The 14,559-nt window shown below is 38.5% G+C and overlaps 2 protein-coding genes across 6 annotated transcripts in view; one reads left to right on the top strand and one right to left on the bottom strand.

Annotated features, from left to right (window-relative positions):
• Positions 1-1,366: 1,366 nt before the first annotated feature.
• Positions 1,367-14,559, bottom strand: part of LOC131310188 (heat shock 70 kDa protein 8) — a 71,013-nt gene continuing 57,820 nt past the window's right edge. The window contains exons 1-2 of one of the 5 annotated variants that reach the window (XM_058337112.1): positions 5,146-5,304; positions 1,367-3,250 (exon numbers count right to left, since the gene is read on the bottom strand). In XM_058337112.1, coding sequence (XP_058193095.1) covers positions 1,509-3,233 — 1,725 coding nt within the window. In that variant the 5' untranslated portion in view covers positions 3,234-3,250; positions 5,146-5,304 and the 3' untranslated portion in view covers positions 1,367-1,508. Of the gene's footprint in view, positions 3,251-5,058; positions 5,305-14,559 lie in introns of those variants that run through there. The other 4 variants (XM_058337104.1, XM_058337086.1, XM_058337095.1 and 1 more) reach the window with 4 other exon arrangements.
• LOC131310176 (amine oxidase [copper-containing] alpha 3, peroxisomal-like) lies at positions 8,571-14,394 on the top strand. The gene is made up of 5 exons (XM_058337062.1): positions 8,571-9,980; positions 10,644-11,028; positions 11,561-11,674; positions 12,376-12,914; positions 14,037-14,394. Exons 1-5 carry the CDS (start codon positions 9,211-9,213, stop codon positions 14,245-14,247), a joined length of 2,019 nt encoding a protein of 672 aa, XP_058193045.1. The 5' UTR covers positions 8,571-9,210; the 3' UTR covers positions 14,248-14,394.

Below are 14,559 nucleotides of genomic sequence, written 5' to 3'. Positions count from 1 at the left end.
GTACTATTATTGTAATTGGTGATGTAAAATTATACATTTCCCCTATACGCATCCACCGATAATAAGTTTGTACTCTCTTCATTCAATACATACTTGGAGAAAATTAGTATGAACCATGGATATACACAATTACAGGGAAACTATGTAAATTTTTTTGTCGTGCGTTCTTTGTTTCTTACTTGATTTTTTTGTGAGTTGTGGCACTTTTTCGTGTATAAATTTTTAGAAGAACAGAATCAGCCTTTGTGGAGACATAACTAAAGATCTGAACAGAAAGTGCAAGCTTATTGTTGCTATGGATTTGTTGATAGAGTATTCTCAAGATTATACCCATCTGTGATTTTTTGCTCCATTTTGTTCCCATTCATTGGCATCTCAGTTTGTGAAGAAACAGATACTATTGAAATACCATCTTCAATTTGTTCCCCATACTTTCATCAGTCCCAGATGTGATTGTCCAGGTGTTGAACAAATTATGAGCCTTTTCTCAAAATAATCTTTGCTAATACGTCTTCTGTAGGTGGAAGAATCTGATTCCCACCTGGCAATTCAATACACGGAAGAATCTGATTCCCACCTGGTAATTCAATACGCGGAGTAATTCTATTCCGATGTTTGGATTAGCTCAACAATCTTATCCAGGAATCAATAAATATCAAAATTTTCTCGAGTCAAGCATGTCAGGAATCTGGATCCGTCAGTCCGTGAAGATAGAATGGATCAAATTCCAACTTAGTTTGCGAATATGATTATTGGTTGAATTTGTCATCAGAAATCACATTCCTATTCTAGTTAGTTCAAAATGTAGTTAGCATGAACATATGGCAGAACATTCTCATTCATTCTCAAACGGTCAGCCCATGTTGATAAGTGACCGTTTGATCTCCAATATAAAAACTGGGATCCAAGCAGTTCCTAACAATAGTAATCTTCACTTGGTATCTACTGGCTTGATTTGGGAAAATAACAAGCTAAACCAACCTAAAGCCCAGCTAAATGATAGAATTTTATCAACATCATCACAAACCAGAGGTCGCGCATCACAAAATCTGGGAAATTGTGTGCTGTCATATAGATTTCGGCCTGTTGGCTAAGTTCACACATTGTAGATAAGCAGACAGACGTCGCACTATTGACATCCCTACCGCCTCTCAAAAATCCCCAACCGATTCTTCCATGTAAGTTACAGACGCAACGACCAGCCAAATCTAAGAATGTATTCGGGTATTCTTAGATGCAACTACTCTAGTAACAAACTTCGGAACTACCATGCACAAGTAGAGTCACAGATTCATAGTTCCCTTTTCAGGAAATCCATGACAAGGAAAAAAAAAAAGGGTACCCTTGCAATATGACACGGCATACATAATCCTGAAATCATCACACTCTTATTCGAAATTACAACAGAGTACATTGCTAACATCATAAGATAATTAAAACTGTTTTGTTTATAATTATTTCTGCCAACCGGGAATAGAACACACATGATGATAGTTACAGTATCCGTCTCACTGCTGCATCTTCTTCTGCACCATAATCAAGTCCAAACTAGACCCATACTTTCTGAGTAGAGCTTCAGCACACCATCCATGCCCATCATCAACAGTCGGCATCCTAACTTCCATAAAAGGAGTCACCGGATTCTGAGTTCCAGGCACCAACACCCCTGCGAAAACCCTCAGCACGTTCGAAGTGTCGATATCCATACCCACGTTGATTTCCGGAACCCCTTTTGGAGCCGGGGGAATCCCAGTAATCTTAAAATAGCCCAAAAGATGGTTCTTCTCCACCAACTGCTCTTCCCCTTCATAAACAACAATAAGTGCTTCAGTTTGGTTATCATGCACAGTAGTGAAAGTCAAATCTTTCCTCGATGGCATCGTGGTGTTCCGATTAATAATGGGTACAAAAGTGTTTCCATCGGCTCGAATCCCAACACTCAGAGGAGTGACTTGAATTGTTAGAAGGTCCAAGGTCCCGAAAGGATCACTGACACCGGAAGCAATAGCTCCTTCCAATGCGGCCCCCACAACTGCAGCCTCCCACGGGTTCATCTCCGTATAGATTCTCTCTTTTTTACATGTACCCATAACAAGATTCCTTATCCGCGGTATATTGGAACACCCTCCCACAAGTATCGCATCATCCACATCTTCTGCTTCAACCTTCGCATCTTTCAAGCATTGTTGTATGAGAATCTCACATTTCTCAAACACATTCTTGTTCACTTCCTCAAATTCCTCACGTTGCACAACCCTACTTATTTTTGACCCGTTTCTCAAATCCACATCAACTTGAACACTTGTTTCAGATGACAGCTTGTGAATTGCATCCTGTATAGAGACTCTAAGCAACCCCATTGACTTGATCTCATTTACACCATGACTCGAAAAGAGATTGTCCATATTCGGTAAAAGATGGTGCATCAGATTCTGAAGCATGTCTTCTCCTCCGATAGTGCTTCCCGATAGTGCTTTTATCTGTGAAACTCCACCTGCTGTAGCAGTTATAGCTACATCACAGTACCCAGCACCCATGTTGAAAATAAGCGCAATCTTCTCACTTCCGCTTCCCATATTGTCGGGCACATTTTGTTGCTGCTGCTGCGCATATAGCAAAGCTACAGCTGTTGGTTCAGGCATCAATCTCAAGACATGGAGGCCCGCCATGGCACAAGCCCGCTCAACTCTGGTGAGTTGAAACCGGCTGAATGCAACTGGAATGGTTAAAACAACATTCCTCACAACGCGCTTCAATTGAATTTCAGCCATGGTTCTCAATTCCACCAAATATATAGCTAGAACTTCTTCTGGAGTAGTCGATCTCCACATGTTATTCACTAAAGCTGCAATAAAGGGTCGAACACCGATATCTAAAGTTTGCACCAAAAAAGGGAGGGTTTTGCTCGCGTGGACAACGGGATCCGTGTCCACTCTACCGATTAAACGTACAATGTTGAAGATTGCGGCACCAGATAAGATTTCGTACTCTTGAGACAGCTGATTGGTGACCCCACCAGAAGGAATGTCATCTTTGAAGGTCACATAGGAGCGCATCAGCTTCTGGTTTCTGTTGTTCCTGAGAAGTTCCACTTGGGAGCCATTCCACACTGCCATACTGCAGTGAGAAGTGCCAATGTCGATTCCTATTGCAGTTTCGGGAAAAGTTGATGAGGATTTTTCTCCCCCAGGTGTTTCACTGTCAGATGCCACGGTGTATGCTTGTTCCTCCATTCCTGCATTTAGAGGAGCTGTTACCCAAAAAATGCCCGAGACAAGAATGCATTCAGCGATAAGCATGGGGGGGAAAATATTCATAATCATATAAAAGTTACGCATCCAAAATCAGAAACTCAGAAACCTTTTTGTTGTGGAGAACTTAATCGGTAGTTACTCATATGGACAAAACACTGAATAACTCCAATGTAAAACTTCCAAAGTAGTGCTTACGGCGACAACCAGGCCTTCTGTAAGCTACGAGAAATCTTCGTACAATACAGGTTATAGACCAATGTGTTCATACAGATGAAGAACAGGCACCGAATATCAGGAACAACTGAATATGCCAAAACCAAAGAAGAATCGTCTACTAGGAACTAGAACAACAACAAATGTCTTCCTCGCAACACAACTCCAGAAAATATGACTAGGGTATCCATGCTTTCCACAGGTAGAAGTATGTAGACAGAATGGTACGTGCACCCAATATGTTGGGTAGGAAACCTCTTACATGTAAGATGTTCCAATATTGGCCAATACATTCTAAGGAGTACATCATATGCCTTGCAAGGATGGGGTGCAAGCCCTTCTAAAAAAATTGCAACCCTTTCGGTCATATTTTTTCTTGCTCATTGAAATATGTTAGAAGGATAAACGAACCTAAAAAGGTTTGTCTGTTGAAGCCTTTATGAAGCCTCTTCAAAAAAGCAATACATGGATCCTTGCTACTCCCAAGTGCCCCTCATTCTGGTTCGAGATTCTCTAAGTAATTTGTATGCATCATAAAACAAGACTTGGGAAACAGGGGCACTCAAAACTTTGAGGGGAAACTGTAGGGACTGTCTTGTATTAGTGAGGTCCCATTTAACTAGTACCGGTTTTTTTGCATGTACTTGGGTTCAAGCGAGGAGTCCCGAATCTACTAGGAATCATTGTGTGTAGGGTGTGTAGGATTTTCCTTAATTGCAATAGAGACTAGATTTTCTAAGTTTGGCAATAAATGTGTAACTAGTGGTAATTTTAGATGTGGAAAACGGAGAAGGTTAGCTAGTAGAAAAGTAAGTGAATTTGCAAGGGAAATTTTCCACCCTTGCTCGAAGAGGTACGTCGGTCTGTGCCTGACCACGTAAATATACTTTTGAACAATAACCACGTAAATTCTCTTTGATTTGTCTGTACTCCGCATGTGTGCTTTCATTCATGGGATTATGCAATCCCAACAGAAAGAACCGATAAACTCTAGAGCAAAACCATAGCAAGTTGTTCCCTCTGATCCTCACACAACAAAATAGAGCTACTACATATACAAGCGCTCCCCCAACTGCTAACCTTAGAGGTCTTCCAACAAACACCTGTTGGCCATACATGTCACCCACCTAATTACATACAATCGCAAACGACACAACTCTCCTTAACTTCTTATATCTAAGTTCCCTAGCAAATTATGGATAAATAGGCAAAAAAAGGTCACTTTATGTTTGCGCTAATCTCTTGCGATCAATACAAATTAGCCCCCAAGAGCCCTGAAAGGCTGAAACCATCATAGTGTTTAGTCACCCTCTTCTAGTTGACAGTCATCATCTACCATGCCAATGCAGCTCTACTTGCCAAATTAAACTAGAACAATCTAACAGAGTAATAAAATCTTGATAAAGATTAACAGAGGAAAAAAAATAGTCATCAGTTTATTCGATAAATAACTTAAAGTCTTAAACCATACCAACACAAATAGAAGAGGCAAAGTCCACAAGTAATTTAGGTTAGTGAAATTATTCCCACACAGTAAAAGCAAATTAAATTAATGAGTAGCAAATTAAACTCAAGAAAGATTAATGGGTACCAAAACTTCTACCATCAACCATCAGAAGGTCTTTCAACTACAAGCACAACAAACACACACACACACACACACACACACAGAGCTTACAGCTGATAGAAAATGTAGAGAGAGAGTAAAAGATAGAGAGACTGATCGAGAGATTGGGAGCAGACAAGAAGCAGTAAGCACCGAAAGAGAGACTACCCAATAATGCAAACGATGCTAAAAATGCGAGGGAACCAATAGAAGGTGCTGGGCATGGGACTTTCTAGAGTTTCCTAGAGAGAGAGAGAGAGAGGGAAAAGGGTGCTAGAGCCTCCTAGAGTTTCCAAGGGGTGCCTGTTTTGGAGAAACTTTTTAGTATATCTGGGATACCAACACCCTTGGTATCCCTTCCGGTCCGTTTTTATTTTTTCGGCTATTTTCCGATCACACTTGGATGATCGATTTCATTCATTTTGTAGAGTTCAACGAGAACTATAATCATACCAAAATTCGTGTTCATTGAATTTTTGTAGAAACATGATCGGTACACATGAAAATTGAAAAAAACCAAAACTGGATCCAAAACCACACTGAATTGAAACCCAATTTTGTTTTTTTTGCAATTTTCACATGTACCGATCATGTATTTATTAAAGTCCGATGAACATGAGTTTTGATATAATTATAGTTCTCGTTGAACTCTACAAAATGAACGGAATCAATCATCCAAGTGTGATCGGAAAATGGCCGAAAAAATGAAAACGAACCGGAAGGGATACCAAGGATGTTGGTATCCCAGGTATACTAAAAAGTTTCTCGTTTGTCTGTGCTTTCGGGTCGTTCATCCACTTGATAGTAACGACTCTCACACGTATGTTTTTCCCATATCTTGAACAAACATTTTTATAGGGTCTATATCGGGGTTTTACAAAAAATGATCCAAATCGTTCATCTTTTTTTAAATATTTTTTGAAGGATTCCTGTAAAAAATCAACTCCAACGGATATCAGTAAAGGCTTTCTCAGAAATCATAGGTCGAATTATTCTATTTTGCCTTACAAATTCTAAGAAAGCCCTTACTGATATCTGGTGAAGCTGATTTTTTAAGGAACCTTCCAAAAAATATCTTTAAAAAAAAAATAAGCAGTTCAGATAATTTTTTGGGTCCCACGAAAATGTATGTGCAAGATATATGCAAAAACATATGTGCAAGTAGCACGGTTGCTAATTTACGGAGGGTTCCGTAAACGAGTTTCCTAGCTCTCCCTGAAAAAGTTTGTTTAAAATTCAGACCATCCAAAACACTTTTTGAATTTTAGAAGGTCTAGATTCACCTTCACTATAAAACACCTCTGCCGTGAGAGAGATTTTTTGGTACAGGGTGGATACCACATGGTCGTGCTCACGTGGTGCCTAAGCAGCCCATCCGGGCCTTCAAAAGTGTGTTTGACAACTCACATTGAAACTTTTTCTCTCCTCTCACCCAACCACTCTCTCTTCTCTCACCCAACCACTCTCTCTTCTCTTTCTCTCTCTTTTTTTTCTCTCAAAATCCGAACCATCCAAAATCAAAATGGACGGCTCAGATACACCGAGCGGGCACCACATGATACCCTTCCAGCACCCAAAGATTTCTCCCACGGTGAATAAGTCTTTCTCTTGTGAAATCCTTTAAAATAGTGTTGTGGTTCAACCATCACTTGTAATAAGAGATGTAAACTAGATATAAATCTTTGATATGTCCCTACTATTGCTCTCACCTAAATATATTGTTTACGCTAGTGATTAATTTATGCAGAGTAATTTTTTATTTTATCTTTATTCATTTTTTTTTTGCATTTGCTAATTTTACGGAAAACTTTTTTGTGACATGAGTGAGTAAGGATGAGATGAATCGAAAAAGTACAAAATTATGATTTTTATACAAGTATTTAGGAAAATATCTAAATAAAAACTCAAAAGTCAGTTTTTGGACATTTTCTTAGATATTTTTCAAAATATTTGTATAAAAGTCATAATTTTTTACTTTTTTTATTCTTCTCATCCTTACTCACCTATATAATACAAAAGTTTGACGTAAAATTAATAATCGCAAAAAAAAAAAATGAATAAGAACGAAACCAAAAAAAATGATGATACATAATTTAATCATTAACGTGAACGGAGTCACGGTTGTGGAGGCTTGAACCAAAGCAATCAGCAAAAAACTTCAAATACGGAGTACTATTTTTTTGATCAGCAACTTCAAATACTATGGGTGGACTCATTTTGTGGCATTCCTGATCTACTATGGGCGGACTCATTTTGTTTAACTACTCCTATTTTTCTGACAGAAGTGTTTTTAATTAGATCCATGAATAAAACTATTTTTTAGAATTTTCACCATGGTTACCGGAGGACACAACTGTAGATGGAATTGTATTGGAACAAATGATGGACCAACCATATATTTTTCTTCTTTTGTTTTTTTGGTAAAATCTACTTTTATCCTAACCCATTCCAACTACCTTCAAATGGTATCAAGCCCCTCCTTTTAAGTTCAAACCTGTAACCTCACAACACTTAGGTCCGTTCTAGAATACCTTCTTAAAAAATAAATATTTATTTTACATTTTTAAACTTAAAAAATAATATAATTAATTAATTAATTTTTAATTGTTTTTTTGTATTGTATAAAAGATCTCAATGAGATATATCAAATAAGATCCATATTGATAGGAAAATTATTTGCGCAAACACATAATTTTTAAATTTGAAATTGATTTTTTTTAAAAAATAAGTACTTATTTTCCCTTTCGGAAACGGGGCCTTACCTAATGATACTACGTGGTACAACTATTACGCCATCGATTGTCTACTACCCATGTAATATTGAATTACAAACTTCAACTGTTTTTTTTTTATTATAAAAAATTCTAAAATCAGCCCAATTGGCTGATAATAGTAAGTGTGTGAATGTGTATTAAAGGGTGTATAAAGTACATAGAAATACATGTTTTCTTTGTCTTCTAATGTGTTTATTGTCAGCACACTGGGCTGACAATAGCAAGACCGTTTTTTATTAGCACGATAGTTTTTTTTTTTTTTTAATTCATTGAGAGATGTTACGAACACACATTTGTATGCAGCTGGATACGGTATTAGCTCATACGAATTATCAATTTACCTTATGCACATATTGAATTGATTCACTTTAATTCTTTTGATGATTTCATCGTATAATAGAACTAAAATCACTTTTTTTTTAATGTATCAATAAACAGTAGAACCGTTCTTACCGACAACAGATTTTTAATGTCGGGTGGGTACCACGGGGTGCCGCTAGACGCATCTGGACCATCCATTTTGGTTTTGGACGACTTGAATTTGGAGAGAGAGTTGTGGGTGAGAGAAGAGATAGAATTTTAATCTGGACCATCCAACACACTTTTAAACGGCCCGAATGGATAGTTCGGTACCACATGGGCACGTGCGCGTGGTATCCATCCGGTACGCAAAAATTTCTCCTCTTCCAACTGCTGGATTAGAAGTTGACAATAATGGAAAACAAAACAAAAAAAACCTGTTGGATTAGACGCAAATGTCCAAAAGGAGTGGTTGTATTCGGATTCTACTCCAATTAATCACTCTCTCTCTCTCAAGTGAGAAGACAGTATAATGGAGTAATAGATTGCTGACGGCACAGTACGGGAGCAAAAGGGATTTGTGTTTTCCAGAGTTTTTGGTTCATAATTCCCGCTTCCCACAACGATTGTGTTTTTGGGTTTTTCATTTCTCCCGATTCTATATGCACAAAATACCCTTTTTTGGGTCTTCGACGGATCGGAGGGTGAGTTGTTACAGGATACCGATTTCGCCATTTGGACGAGAAAATCTACTCGGTGAGTTCTTTTATCCGTCTCTTTTCTTTAACCTCTTTTAATTAATCTGAGTCCCTTGGGAGTACGTGGTTTGGGACCTTTGGGGGTTGAATTTTCAATGAAACTGGTCTGAAGTTATGCTTATTTTAAAGCTTATGGACTAGTGGAAATCATAGATCCGCTGGCGGAGGAGATGGAGAGATATAGAAGGTTTTGGCCGTCTAAAAATATTCGTGGTCCAAGGTTTTAAGTACGTCAACTATTGGTTAAAGTAGACAAATCCTCTGGTTCTCTACTCTCACTCACAGCTGTAGCATATCCAACAGCCATGGCCAAAGCTTCAAGATTTATGATTATCACCTTCATCTTCACTCTGCTACTTAATTCAACTCACCAGTACCACCCACTAGACCCTCTCACTCCATCAGAGCTCTATCAAATCAAGACCATAGTCAAAGGGTCCAACCTCAGCCCTGGACATAACTTGACCTTTCACTATGTTGGCTTAGATGAACCAGACAAACCAACCATCCTATCATGGCTATCAGACAAAACCAGAGAAAACCTATCTCGTAGAGCCTTTGTCATCGCCCGTGCCAATCAAGAAACTCATGAAATAGTTCTGGATTTATCGACGAATTCAATTATACTTGATCAAGTCTATGGTGGAAATGGCTACCCGTTGCTCAACTTTGAAGAACAGATAGCTGCAAACAAGTTGGCAACGACATATGCACCGTTTATAGCCTCAATTGACAAGAGGGGGCTGAAGGTGGAAGAAGTGGTATGTGGGAGTTTCACTATTGGGTGGTATGGAGAGGAGGAGAGGACCAATAGGGTTGTAAGAGTTATGTGTTATTATTTGGACGGGACTGTGAATTTGTACATGAGACCTATCGAGGGAATTACAGTAACCGTTGATCTTGATACGATGGAGATCGTGAGGTATCATGACAGGCTGGTGATTCCAGTGCCAAAGGCCGAGGGAACGGATTATAGAGAATCAGAGCAGAAGCCACCATTTGTTCCTTATGCAAAGGGTATAACAGTGGTGCAACCAGAAGGTCCAAGTTTCGGCATTGATGGAAACACAATAAGGTAAGGTATCTATCAATCTTTTGATCTAAACATGGAATGCATTTAAAAATAAATATGAAGATCAACAAACCAAACAAAACTACAATTAATGGAAAGAAGAATGATTGTTTTACCCCAGTACAAAGTTTTGACTGTATGTGAAGATCTGAGGAGCCCACCCTTGTATTAGGCCCTTCCTGATGATGCCGTGTTGATTGGATTAAGCTATGTTAGTTAGAGAATATTACTTTTGTTCTTGAGGCCATGCCCTTTTGCCTTCCTTATTGAATGGCATGAAGATCAAGTTTCCTAAAAAGTTATCCATTACACAAATTGAAAACTTAAAAGAATGTATTTTTGTCCAAAAAAAAAAGATTAATTTTTTTCCTGCAAGTTACTAGATATCAACGAGTTCTTTTAATTTGTAAACCAAAAAAAAACCTTGAATTTTGTAAATATGCATTCTTTTCAAGTTCTTGTTTTGCGTACGAGACAATCTTTTTTAGCCTAGTGATCATCAATTCTCAACAGGTTAAGACATAGAAGCTTTAGTCCTAGCATCATAAACAATTTAGTCCAGAAGGAAATCAGGAGATTTGGGCAGTCCTCTGAACATTTTATAGTTCAGATATTGTCTATGCGATGAAGCTAATAAGTTTTTTGGTTTATTCACCGCATAATCAGGTGGGCTAATTGGATGTTTCATCTAGGTTTTGACATGAGAGTAGGTGCAGTAATATCCTTAGCATCAATCTATGACCTTGACAAGGATGAGTATCGTCAAGTATTGTACAGAGGATTTGTATCAGAGCTCTTTGTGCCATATATGGATCTAACTGAAGAGTGGTACTATAGGACCTTTTTTGATGCAGGCGAATATGGGTTCGGCCTATGTGCATCGCCACTTGAACCATTGAGGGATTGTCCAGCAAATGCAGTTTTCATGGATGGGTACTTCACGGGGCAAGATGGTACCCCGGGAATGATACCGAATGTATTTTGTATTTTTGAACGACATGCCGGAGATGTCATATGGAGGCATACCGAAGCTATGATTCCAGGGAAAGTGGTAAGTAGATTTCCAATTGGTTCCCTTCATTATGTTAGGTGTGTTACTTCAGCTGTTTGGTCCTTCGTTGGGAGAGAGGAGAAAATTCAAATGGAAAATAAGCAAGAATTTACTATCCTTATCATCTTCCCTTCTGTTTCTTTCATCTTTTCTTCCCTAGTCCTGTGTTACCTTACATGACTACCATTTTACTTTCTTTCATCTTTCTTCAGAATCAAATAAGGAAAGTCAATGTCCTTTTTTCCTTGGGAAAATGAAGCAATGAAAAGTAACTCTTGTCTGTAAAATGAAGCAATAAGCGAGTAATCTCGTGTTCTTGTGTGCTTGGTTTCTTGCTTTCCTTGCGTTCTTCATCTTATTGTTCTTGTTTCTAGATTGATATTGTTTGATAGAATCGTTGTGTCTTCCGCTCAGCGCACAACACTTTTGAATTGCTAAAACCACCTTTTTGGAATTAAAGTGTACCGAGGTTTCAGAACAATGCTGCCAAAACGTCATTCTGTACGGTTTTACTAGGTTAAACATTTTGCAGGTAAGAGAGGTTAGACCCGAAGTGAGCCTCGTGGTTAGGATGGTATCAACGGCTGGTAACTATGACTACATACTTGATTGGGAATTCAAGCAAACTGGCACCATCAAAGTCATGGTATGCAACCTCAGTTCACGCTTATTCAACACCAAACCAAAGACTCAATATTCTATTGTCACTGCATCAAGCACGTGTGTTGCACGTGTTCAGTGCCAGTCGCATATATATTGGAAATTTTATATTCGATGTAAATACGCGTATTTAGTTGGTCACCTCTACTAATTTTCTCCACTACTAATCTTGGTCACCTCCAATACGTGTATAAATTTTCATGTTGCATATATAATTTAACGTTTGGTCTCACAAAGACATGACTCATATTTTAGTATTTTCAATCTCCTTTATTATCAATGTCGGTCGCTTCTGTAATTGATTTCTTTAAAGTGACTATAAACTTTGTGGGTACTATAGTGTTATACCAAATTTTATATTGTATCTTAAAGTCTAATGTTGCGAGTCCCACAATGCTTGACTAATTCTATGCTAACTAAATGCGGTAGACCCCAGCAATATTATGCTAATGTAATAATACTTAAGTAAGCCCACCGCAGGTGCTTTGATAGAGAATCACTTTTGGGTTGTATTAAAGGTTTATTGATGTGGTCTCACACGGCCCATCTTGTTTGGTGAGGAAAAGGGCATGGTAGTCTTTTCATTTGTGCAGAGGAGAAACCATTAACTCTCCCGTTTGTAGTAGATTCAGAAATGGTTGGAAATGACTAGTTTGGCTCTCATTAGTCCAATATTTCTCTTCTCAGGTTGGGCTAACTGGGTTGCTAGAAGTGAGGGGATCAGTATACACCCACACAGACCAGATACATGAGGAAGTCTACGGTACGTTGTTAGCGGAGAACACCCTTGGTGCATACCATGATCACTTCCTCAGCTACCACCTTGATCTCGACGTGGACGGTGATGCCAACTCCTTTATCAAGTCCACACTGCAAACCACAAGGGTGAGTAACAACAGATCTCCAAGGAAGAGTTATTGGACTGTTGCGAGTGACACGGCTCAAACAGAAGCGGATGCAAGGATTCAGCTTGGCTCGAAGCCAACCGAGTTGTTAGTGGTGAATCCCAACAAGAAGACCACGGTGGGTAACCCCGTTGGCTATCGTCTGATACCTGGGTCCGTGGTGGGCTCCATTTTAACAGACGATGACTACGCTGAAATTCGAGGCTCCTTTGCAAAGCACCATGTGTGGGTTACACCGTATAACAAGTCTGAGAAATGGGCTGGAGGTCTATATGCTGATCAGAGCAGAGGAGATGACAATTTAGAAGCTTGGAGCCTCAGGTATGTTTATCTCATGAACGTGAAAGAAAAAAAAAAAAAACTTTAACCTGATTGCATGGTATTGTTTTCATTTTCTGTTTTTGGTGTTTATTTTTAGATATTTGATGCCTCTACTTACGGTCATATTTATGTAAATGTGCTTCCCAACAATAACAAGGCATTTATGGTCCATTTATGGTAAAGTTATCATAGAACAATGTAATCAATCTGATTTAGTAGTGTCACTTGGGGATGAACAATACTAGTATTGGTTATTGCACTGCTACAATTATGGATTAGGTAACATGCTTCCCTATGGTACCCTAAACAAGACATTTATGAACCTTCTTAGTGAAGTTATACCATAGAGAATTACCAATCTCATTTTGGAGTATCACTTGGGGAGGAGCAATACTATTATTGCATTGCTACAATTATGTTTATGGATTAGGTAAATGTGCTTCCGTGTGGTACACTAAATAAGGCATTTATGAACCTTCTTACTGAAGTTATATCATAGAGAATTACCAATCTCATTTTGGAGTACCACTTGGGGAGAAACAATACTATTGCATGGATTGTTGAAAAGAATGAGACGTCAGCTGTACTTTTCTGAAACGAATTGGGGAACCACGTAATCTTGTGTTTGTTTTTGTGTGATTATTTTCATCGGTACGCTTTCGTTGCGGGTGGGATCTGATAATTTCCCAACGGGAATTGTTGCTGAAAACTGTTTCTGAGAAATTCCATGAAAACCCACATTTCCAAAATGCACAAAAAAGGTGCTTTTATTTTTCCGGAAACTGTTTTCGCACAAATGACCACAAACAATGAATGTTTCGAACTTTTTATTCAGTTTATTTCCCTAAACCAGTAAAGCAAACATGAAGATAAGGTATACAACACGAAACAGATGTTAATAGTGTATTCTGTTGCTTCCAAAGACATTTTAACCAAACACCAGATATTTGGTCCCTTAAGATATATATTCAATTTGATGTGCATATCCTGTAAAACAAACGGGCTCAAAGTCTCATCCCCCGAACCACATGATGATCTAGTACTATTTTGGGATACTTTCAATTACTTAGAAAATTGAGATGTTAAATATGCTCGTGGTCTTCTTATTGATTGTAAATGCAGGAACAGGGAAATAGAGAATAAGGACATTGTGGTATGGTACACCTTAGGCTTTCATCATGTCCCTTATCAAGAAGACTTTCCACTCATGCCAACAATAAGTAGCGGTTTTGAGCTGCGACCGGCCAATTTCTTTGAGCACAATCCTGTTCTCAAAATAAAGCCTCCTATAGATGTCAAGTGGCCAAATTGCTCCACACCAGTAATGATTTGATCTACTTGATTTTGCTGTCTTGTGTGCTACACACCATTATGTGACCAGAAAGAATCAGAAAGAAATGCAAACAAAAACTACTTGTGCTAATGGCAAAGTGCTATTTATGGAAAACTGCGAAGTGGCCATGAAAAATTTGAGTGAAAACATGAGTAAAACTTTTTTGATCTGAGTTTGACAGAACATGTAGAGGGACTTTGGGAGACTTCTTTATGCAAATCTATAGTTTGGGTAACAAGTTTAGCAAGGGTTTGAGATGCCCGAAAGAGGAAACACATACTATGAACATACTAATTATTAGGCAACTCCCGG

The sequence above is a fragment of the Rhododendron vialii genome, chromosome 2a, assembly GCF_030253575.1.
Source record: "Rhododendron vialii isolate Sample 1 chromosome 2a, ASM3025357v1".
NCBI lineage: Eukaryota > Viridiplantae > Streptophyta > Magnoliopsida > Ericales > Ericaceae > Rhododendron > Rhododendron vialii.
This window is presented reverse-complemented; position numbering and strand designations above follow the sequence as displayed.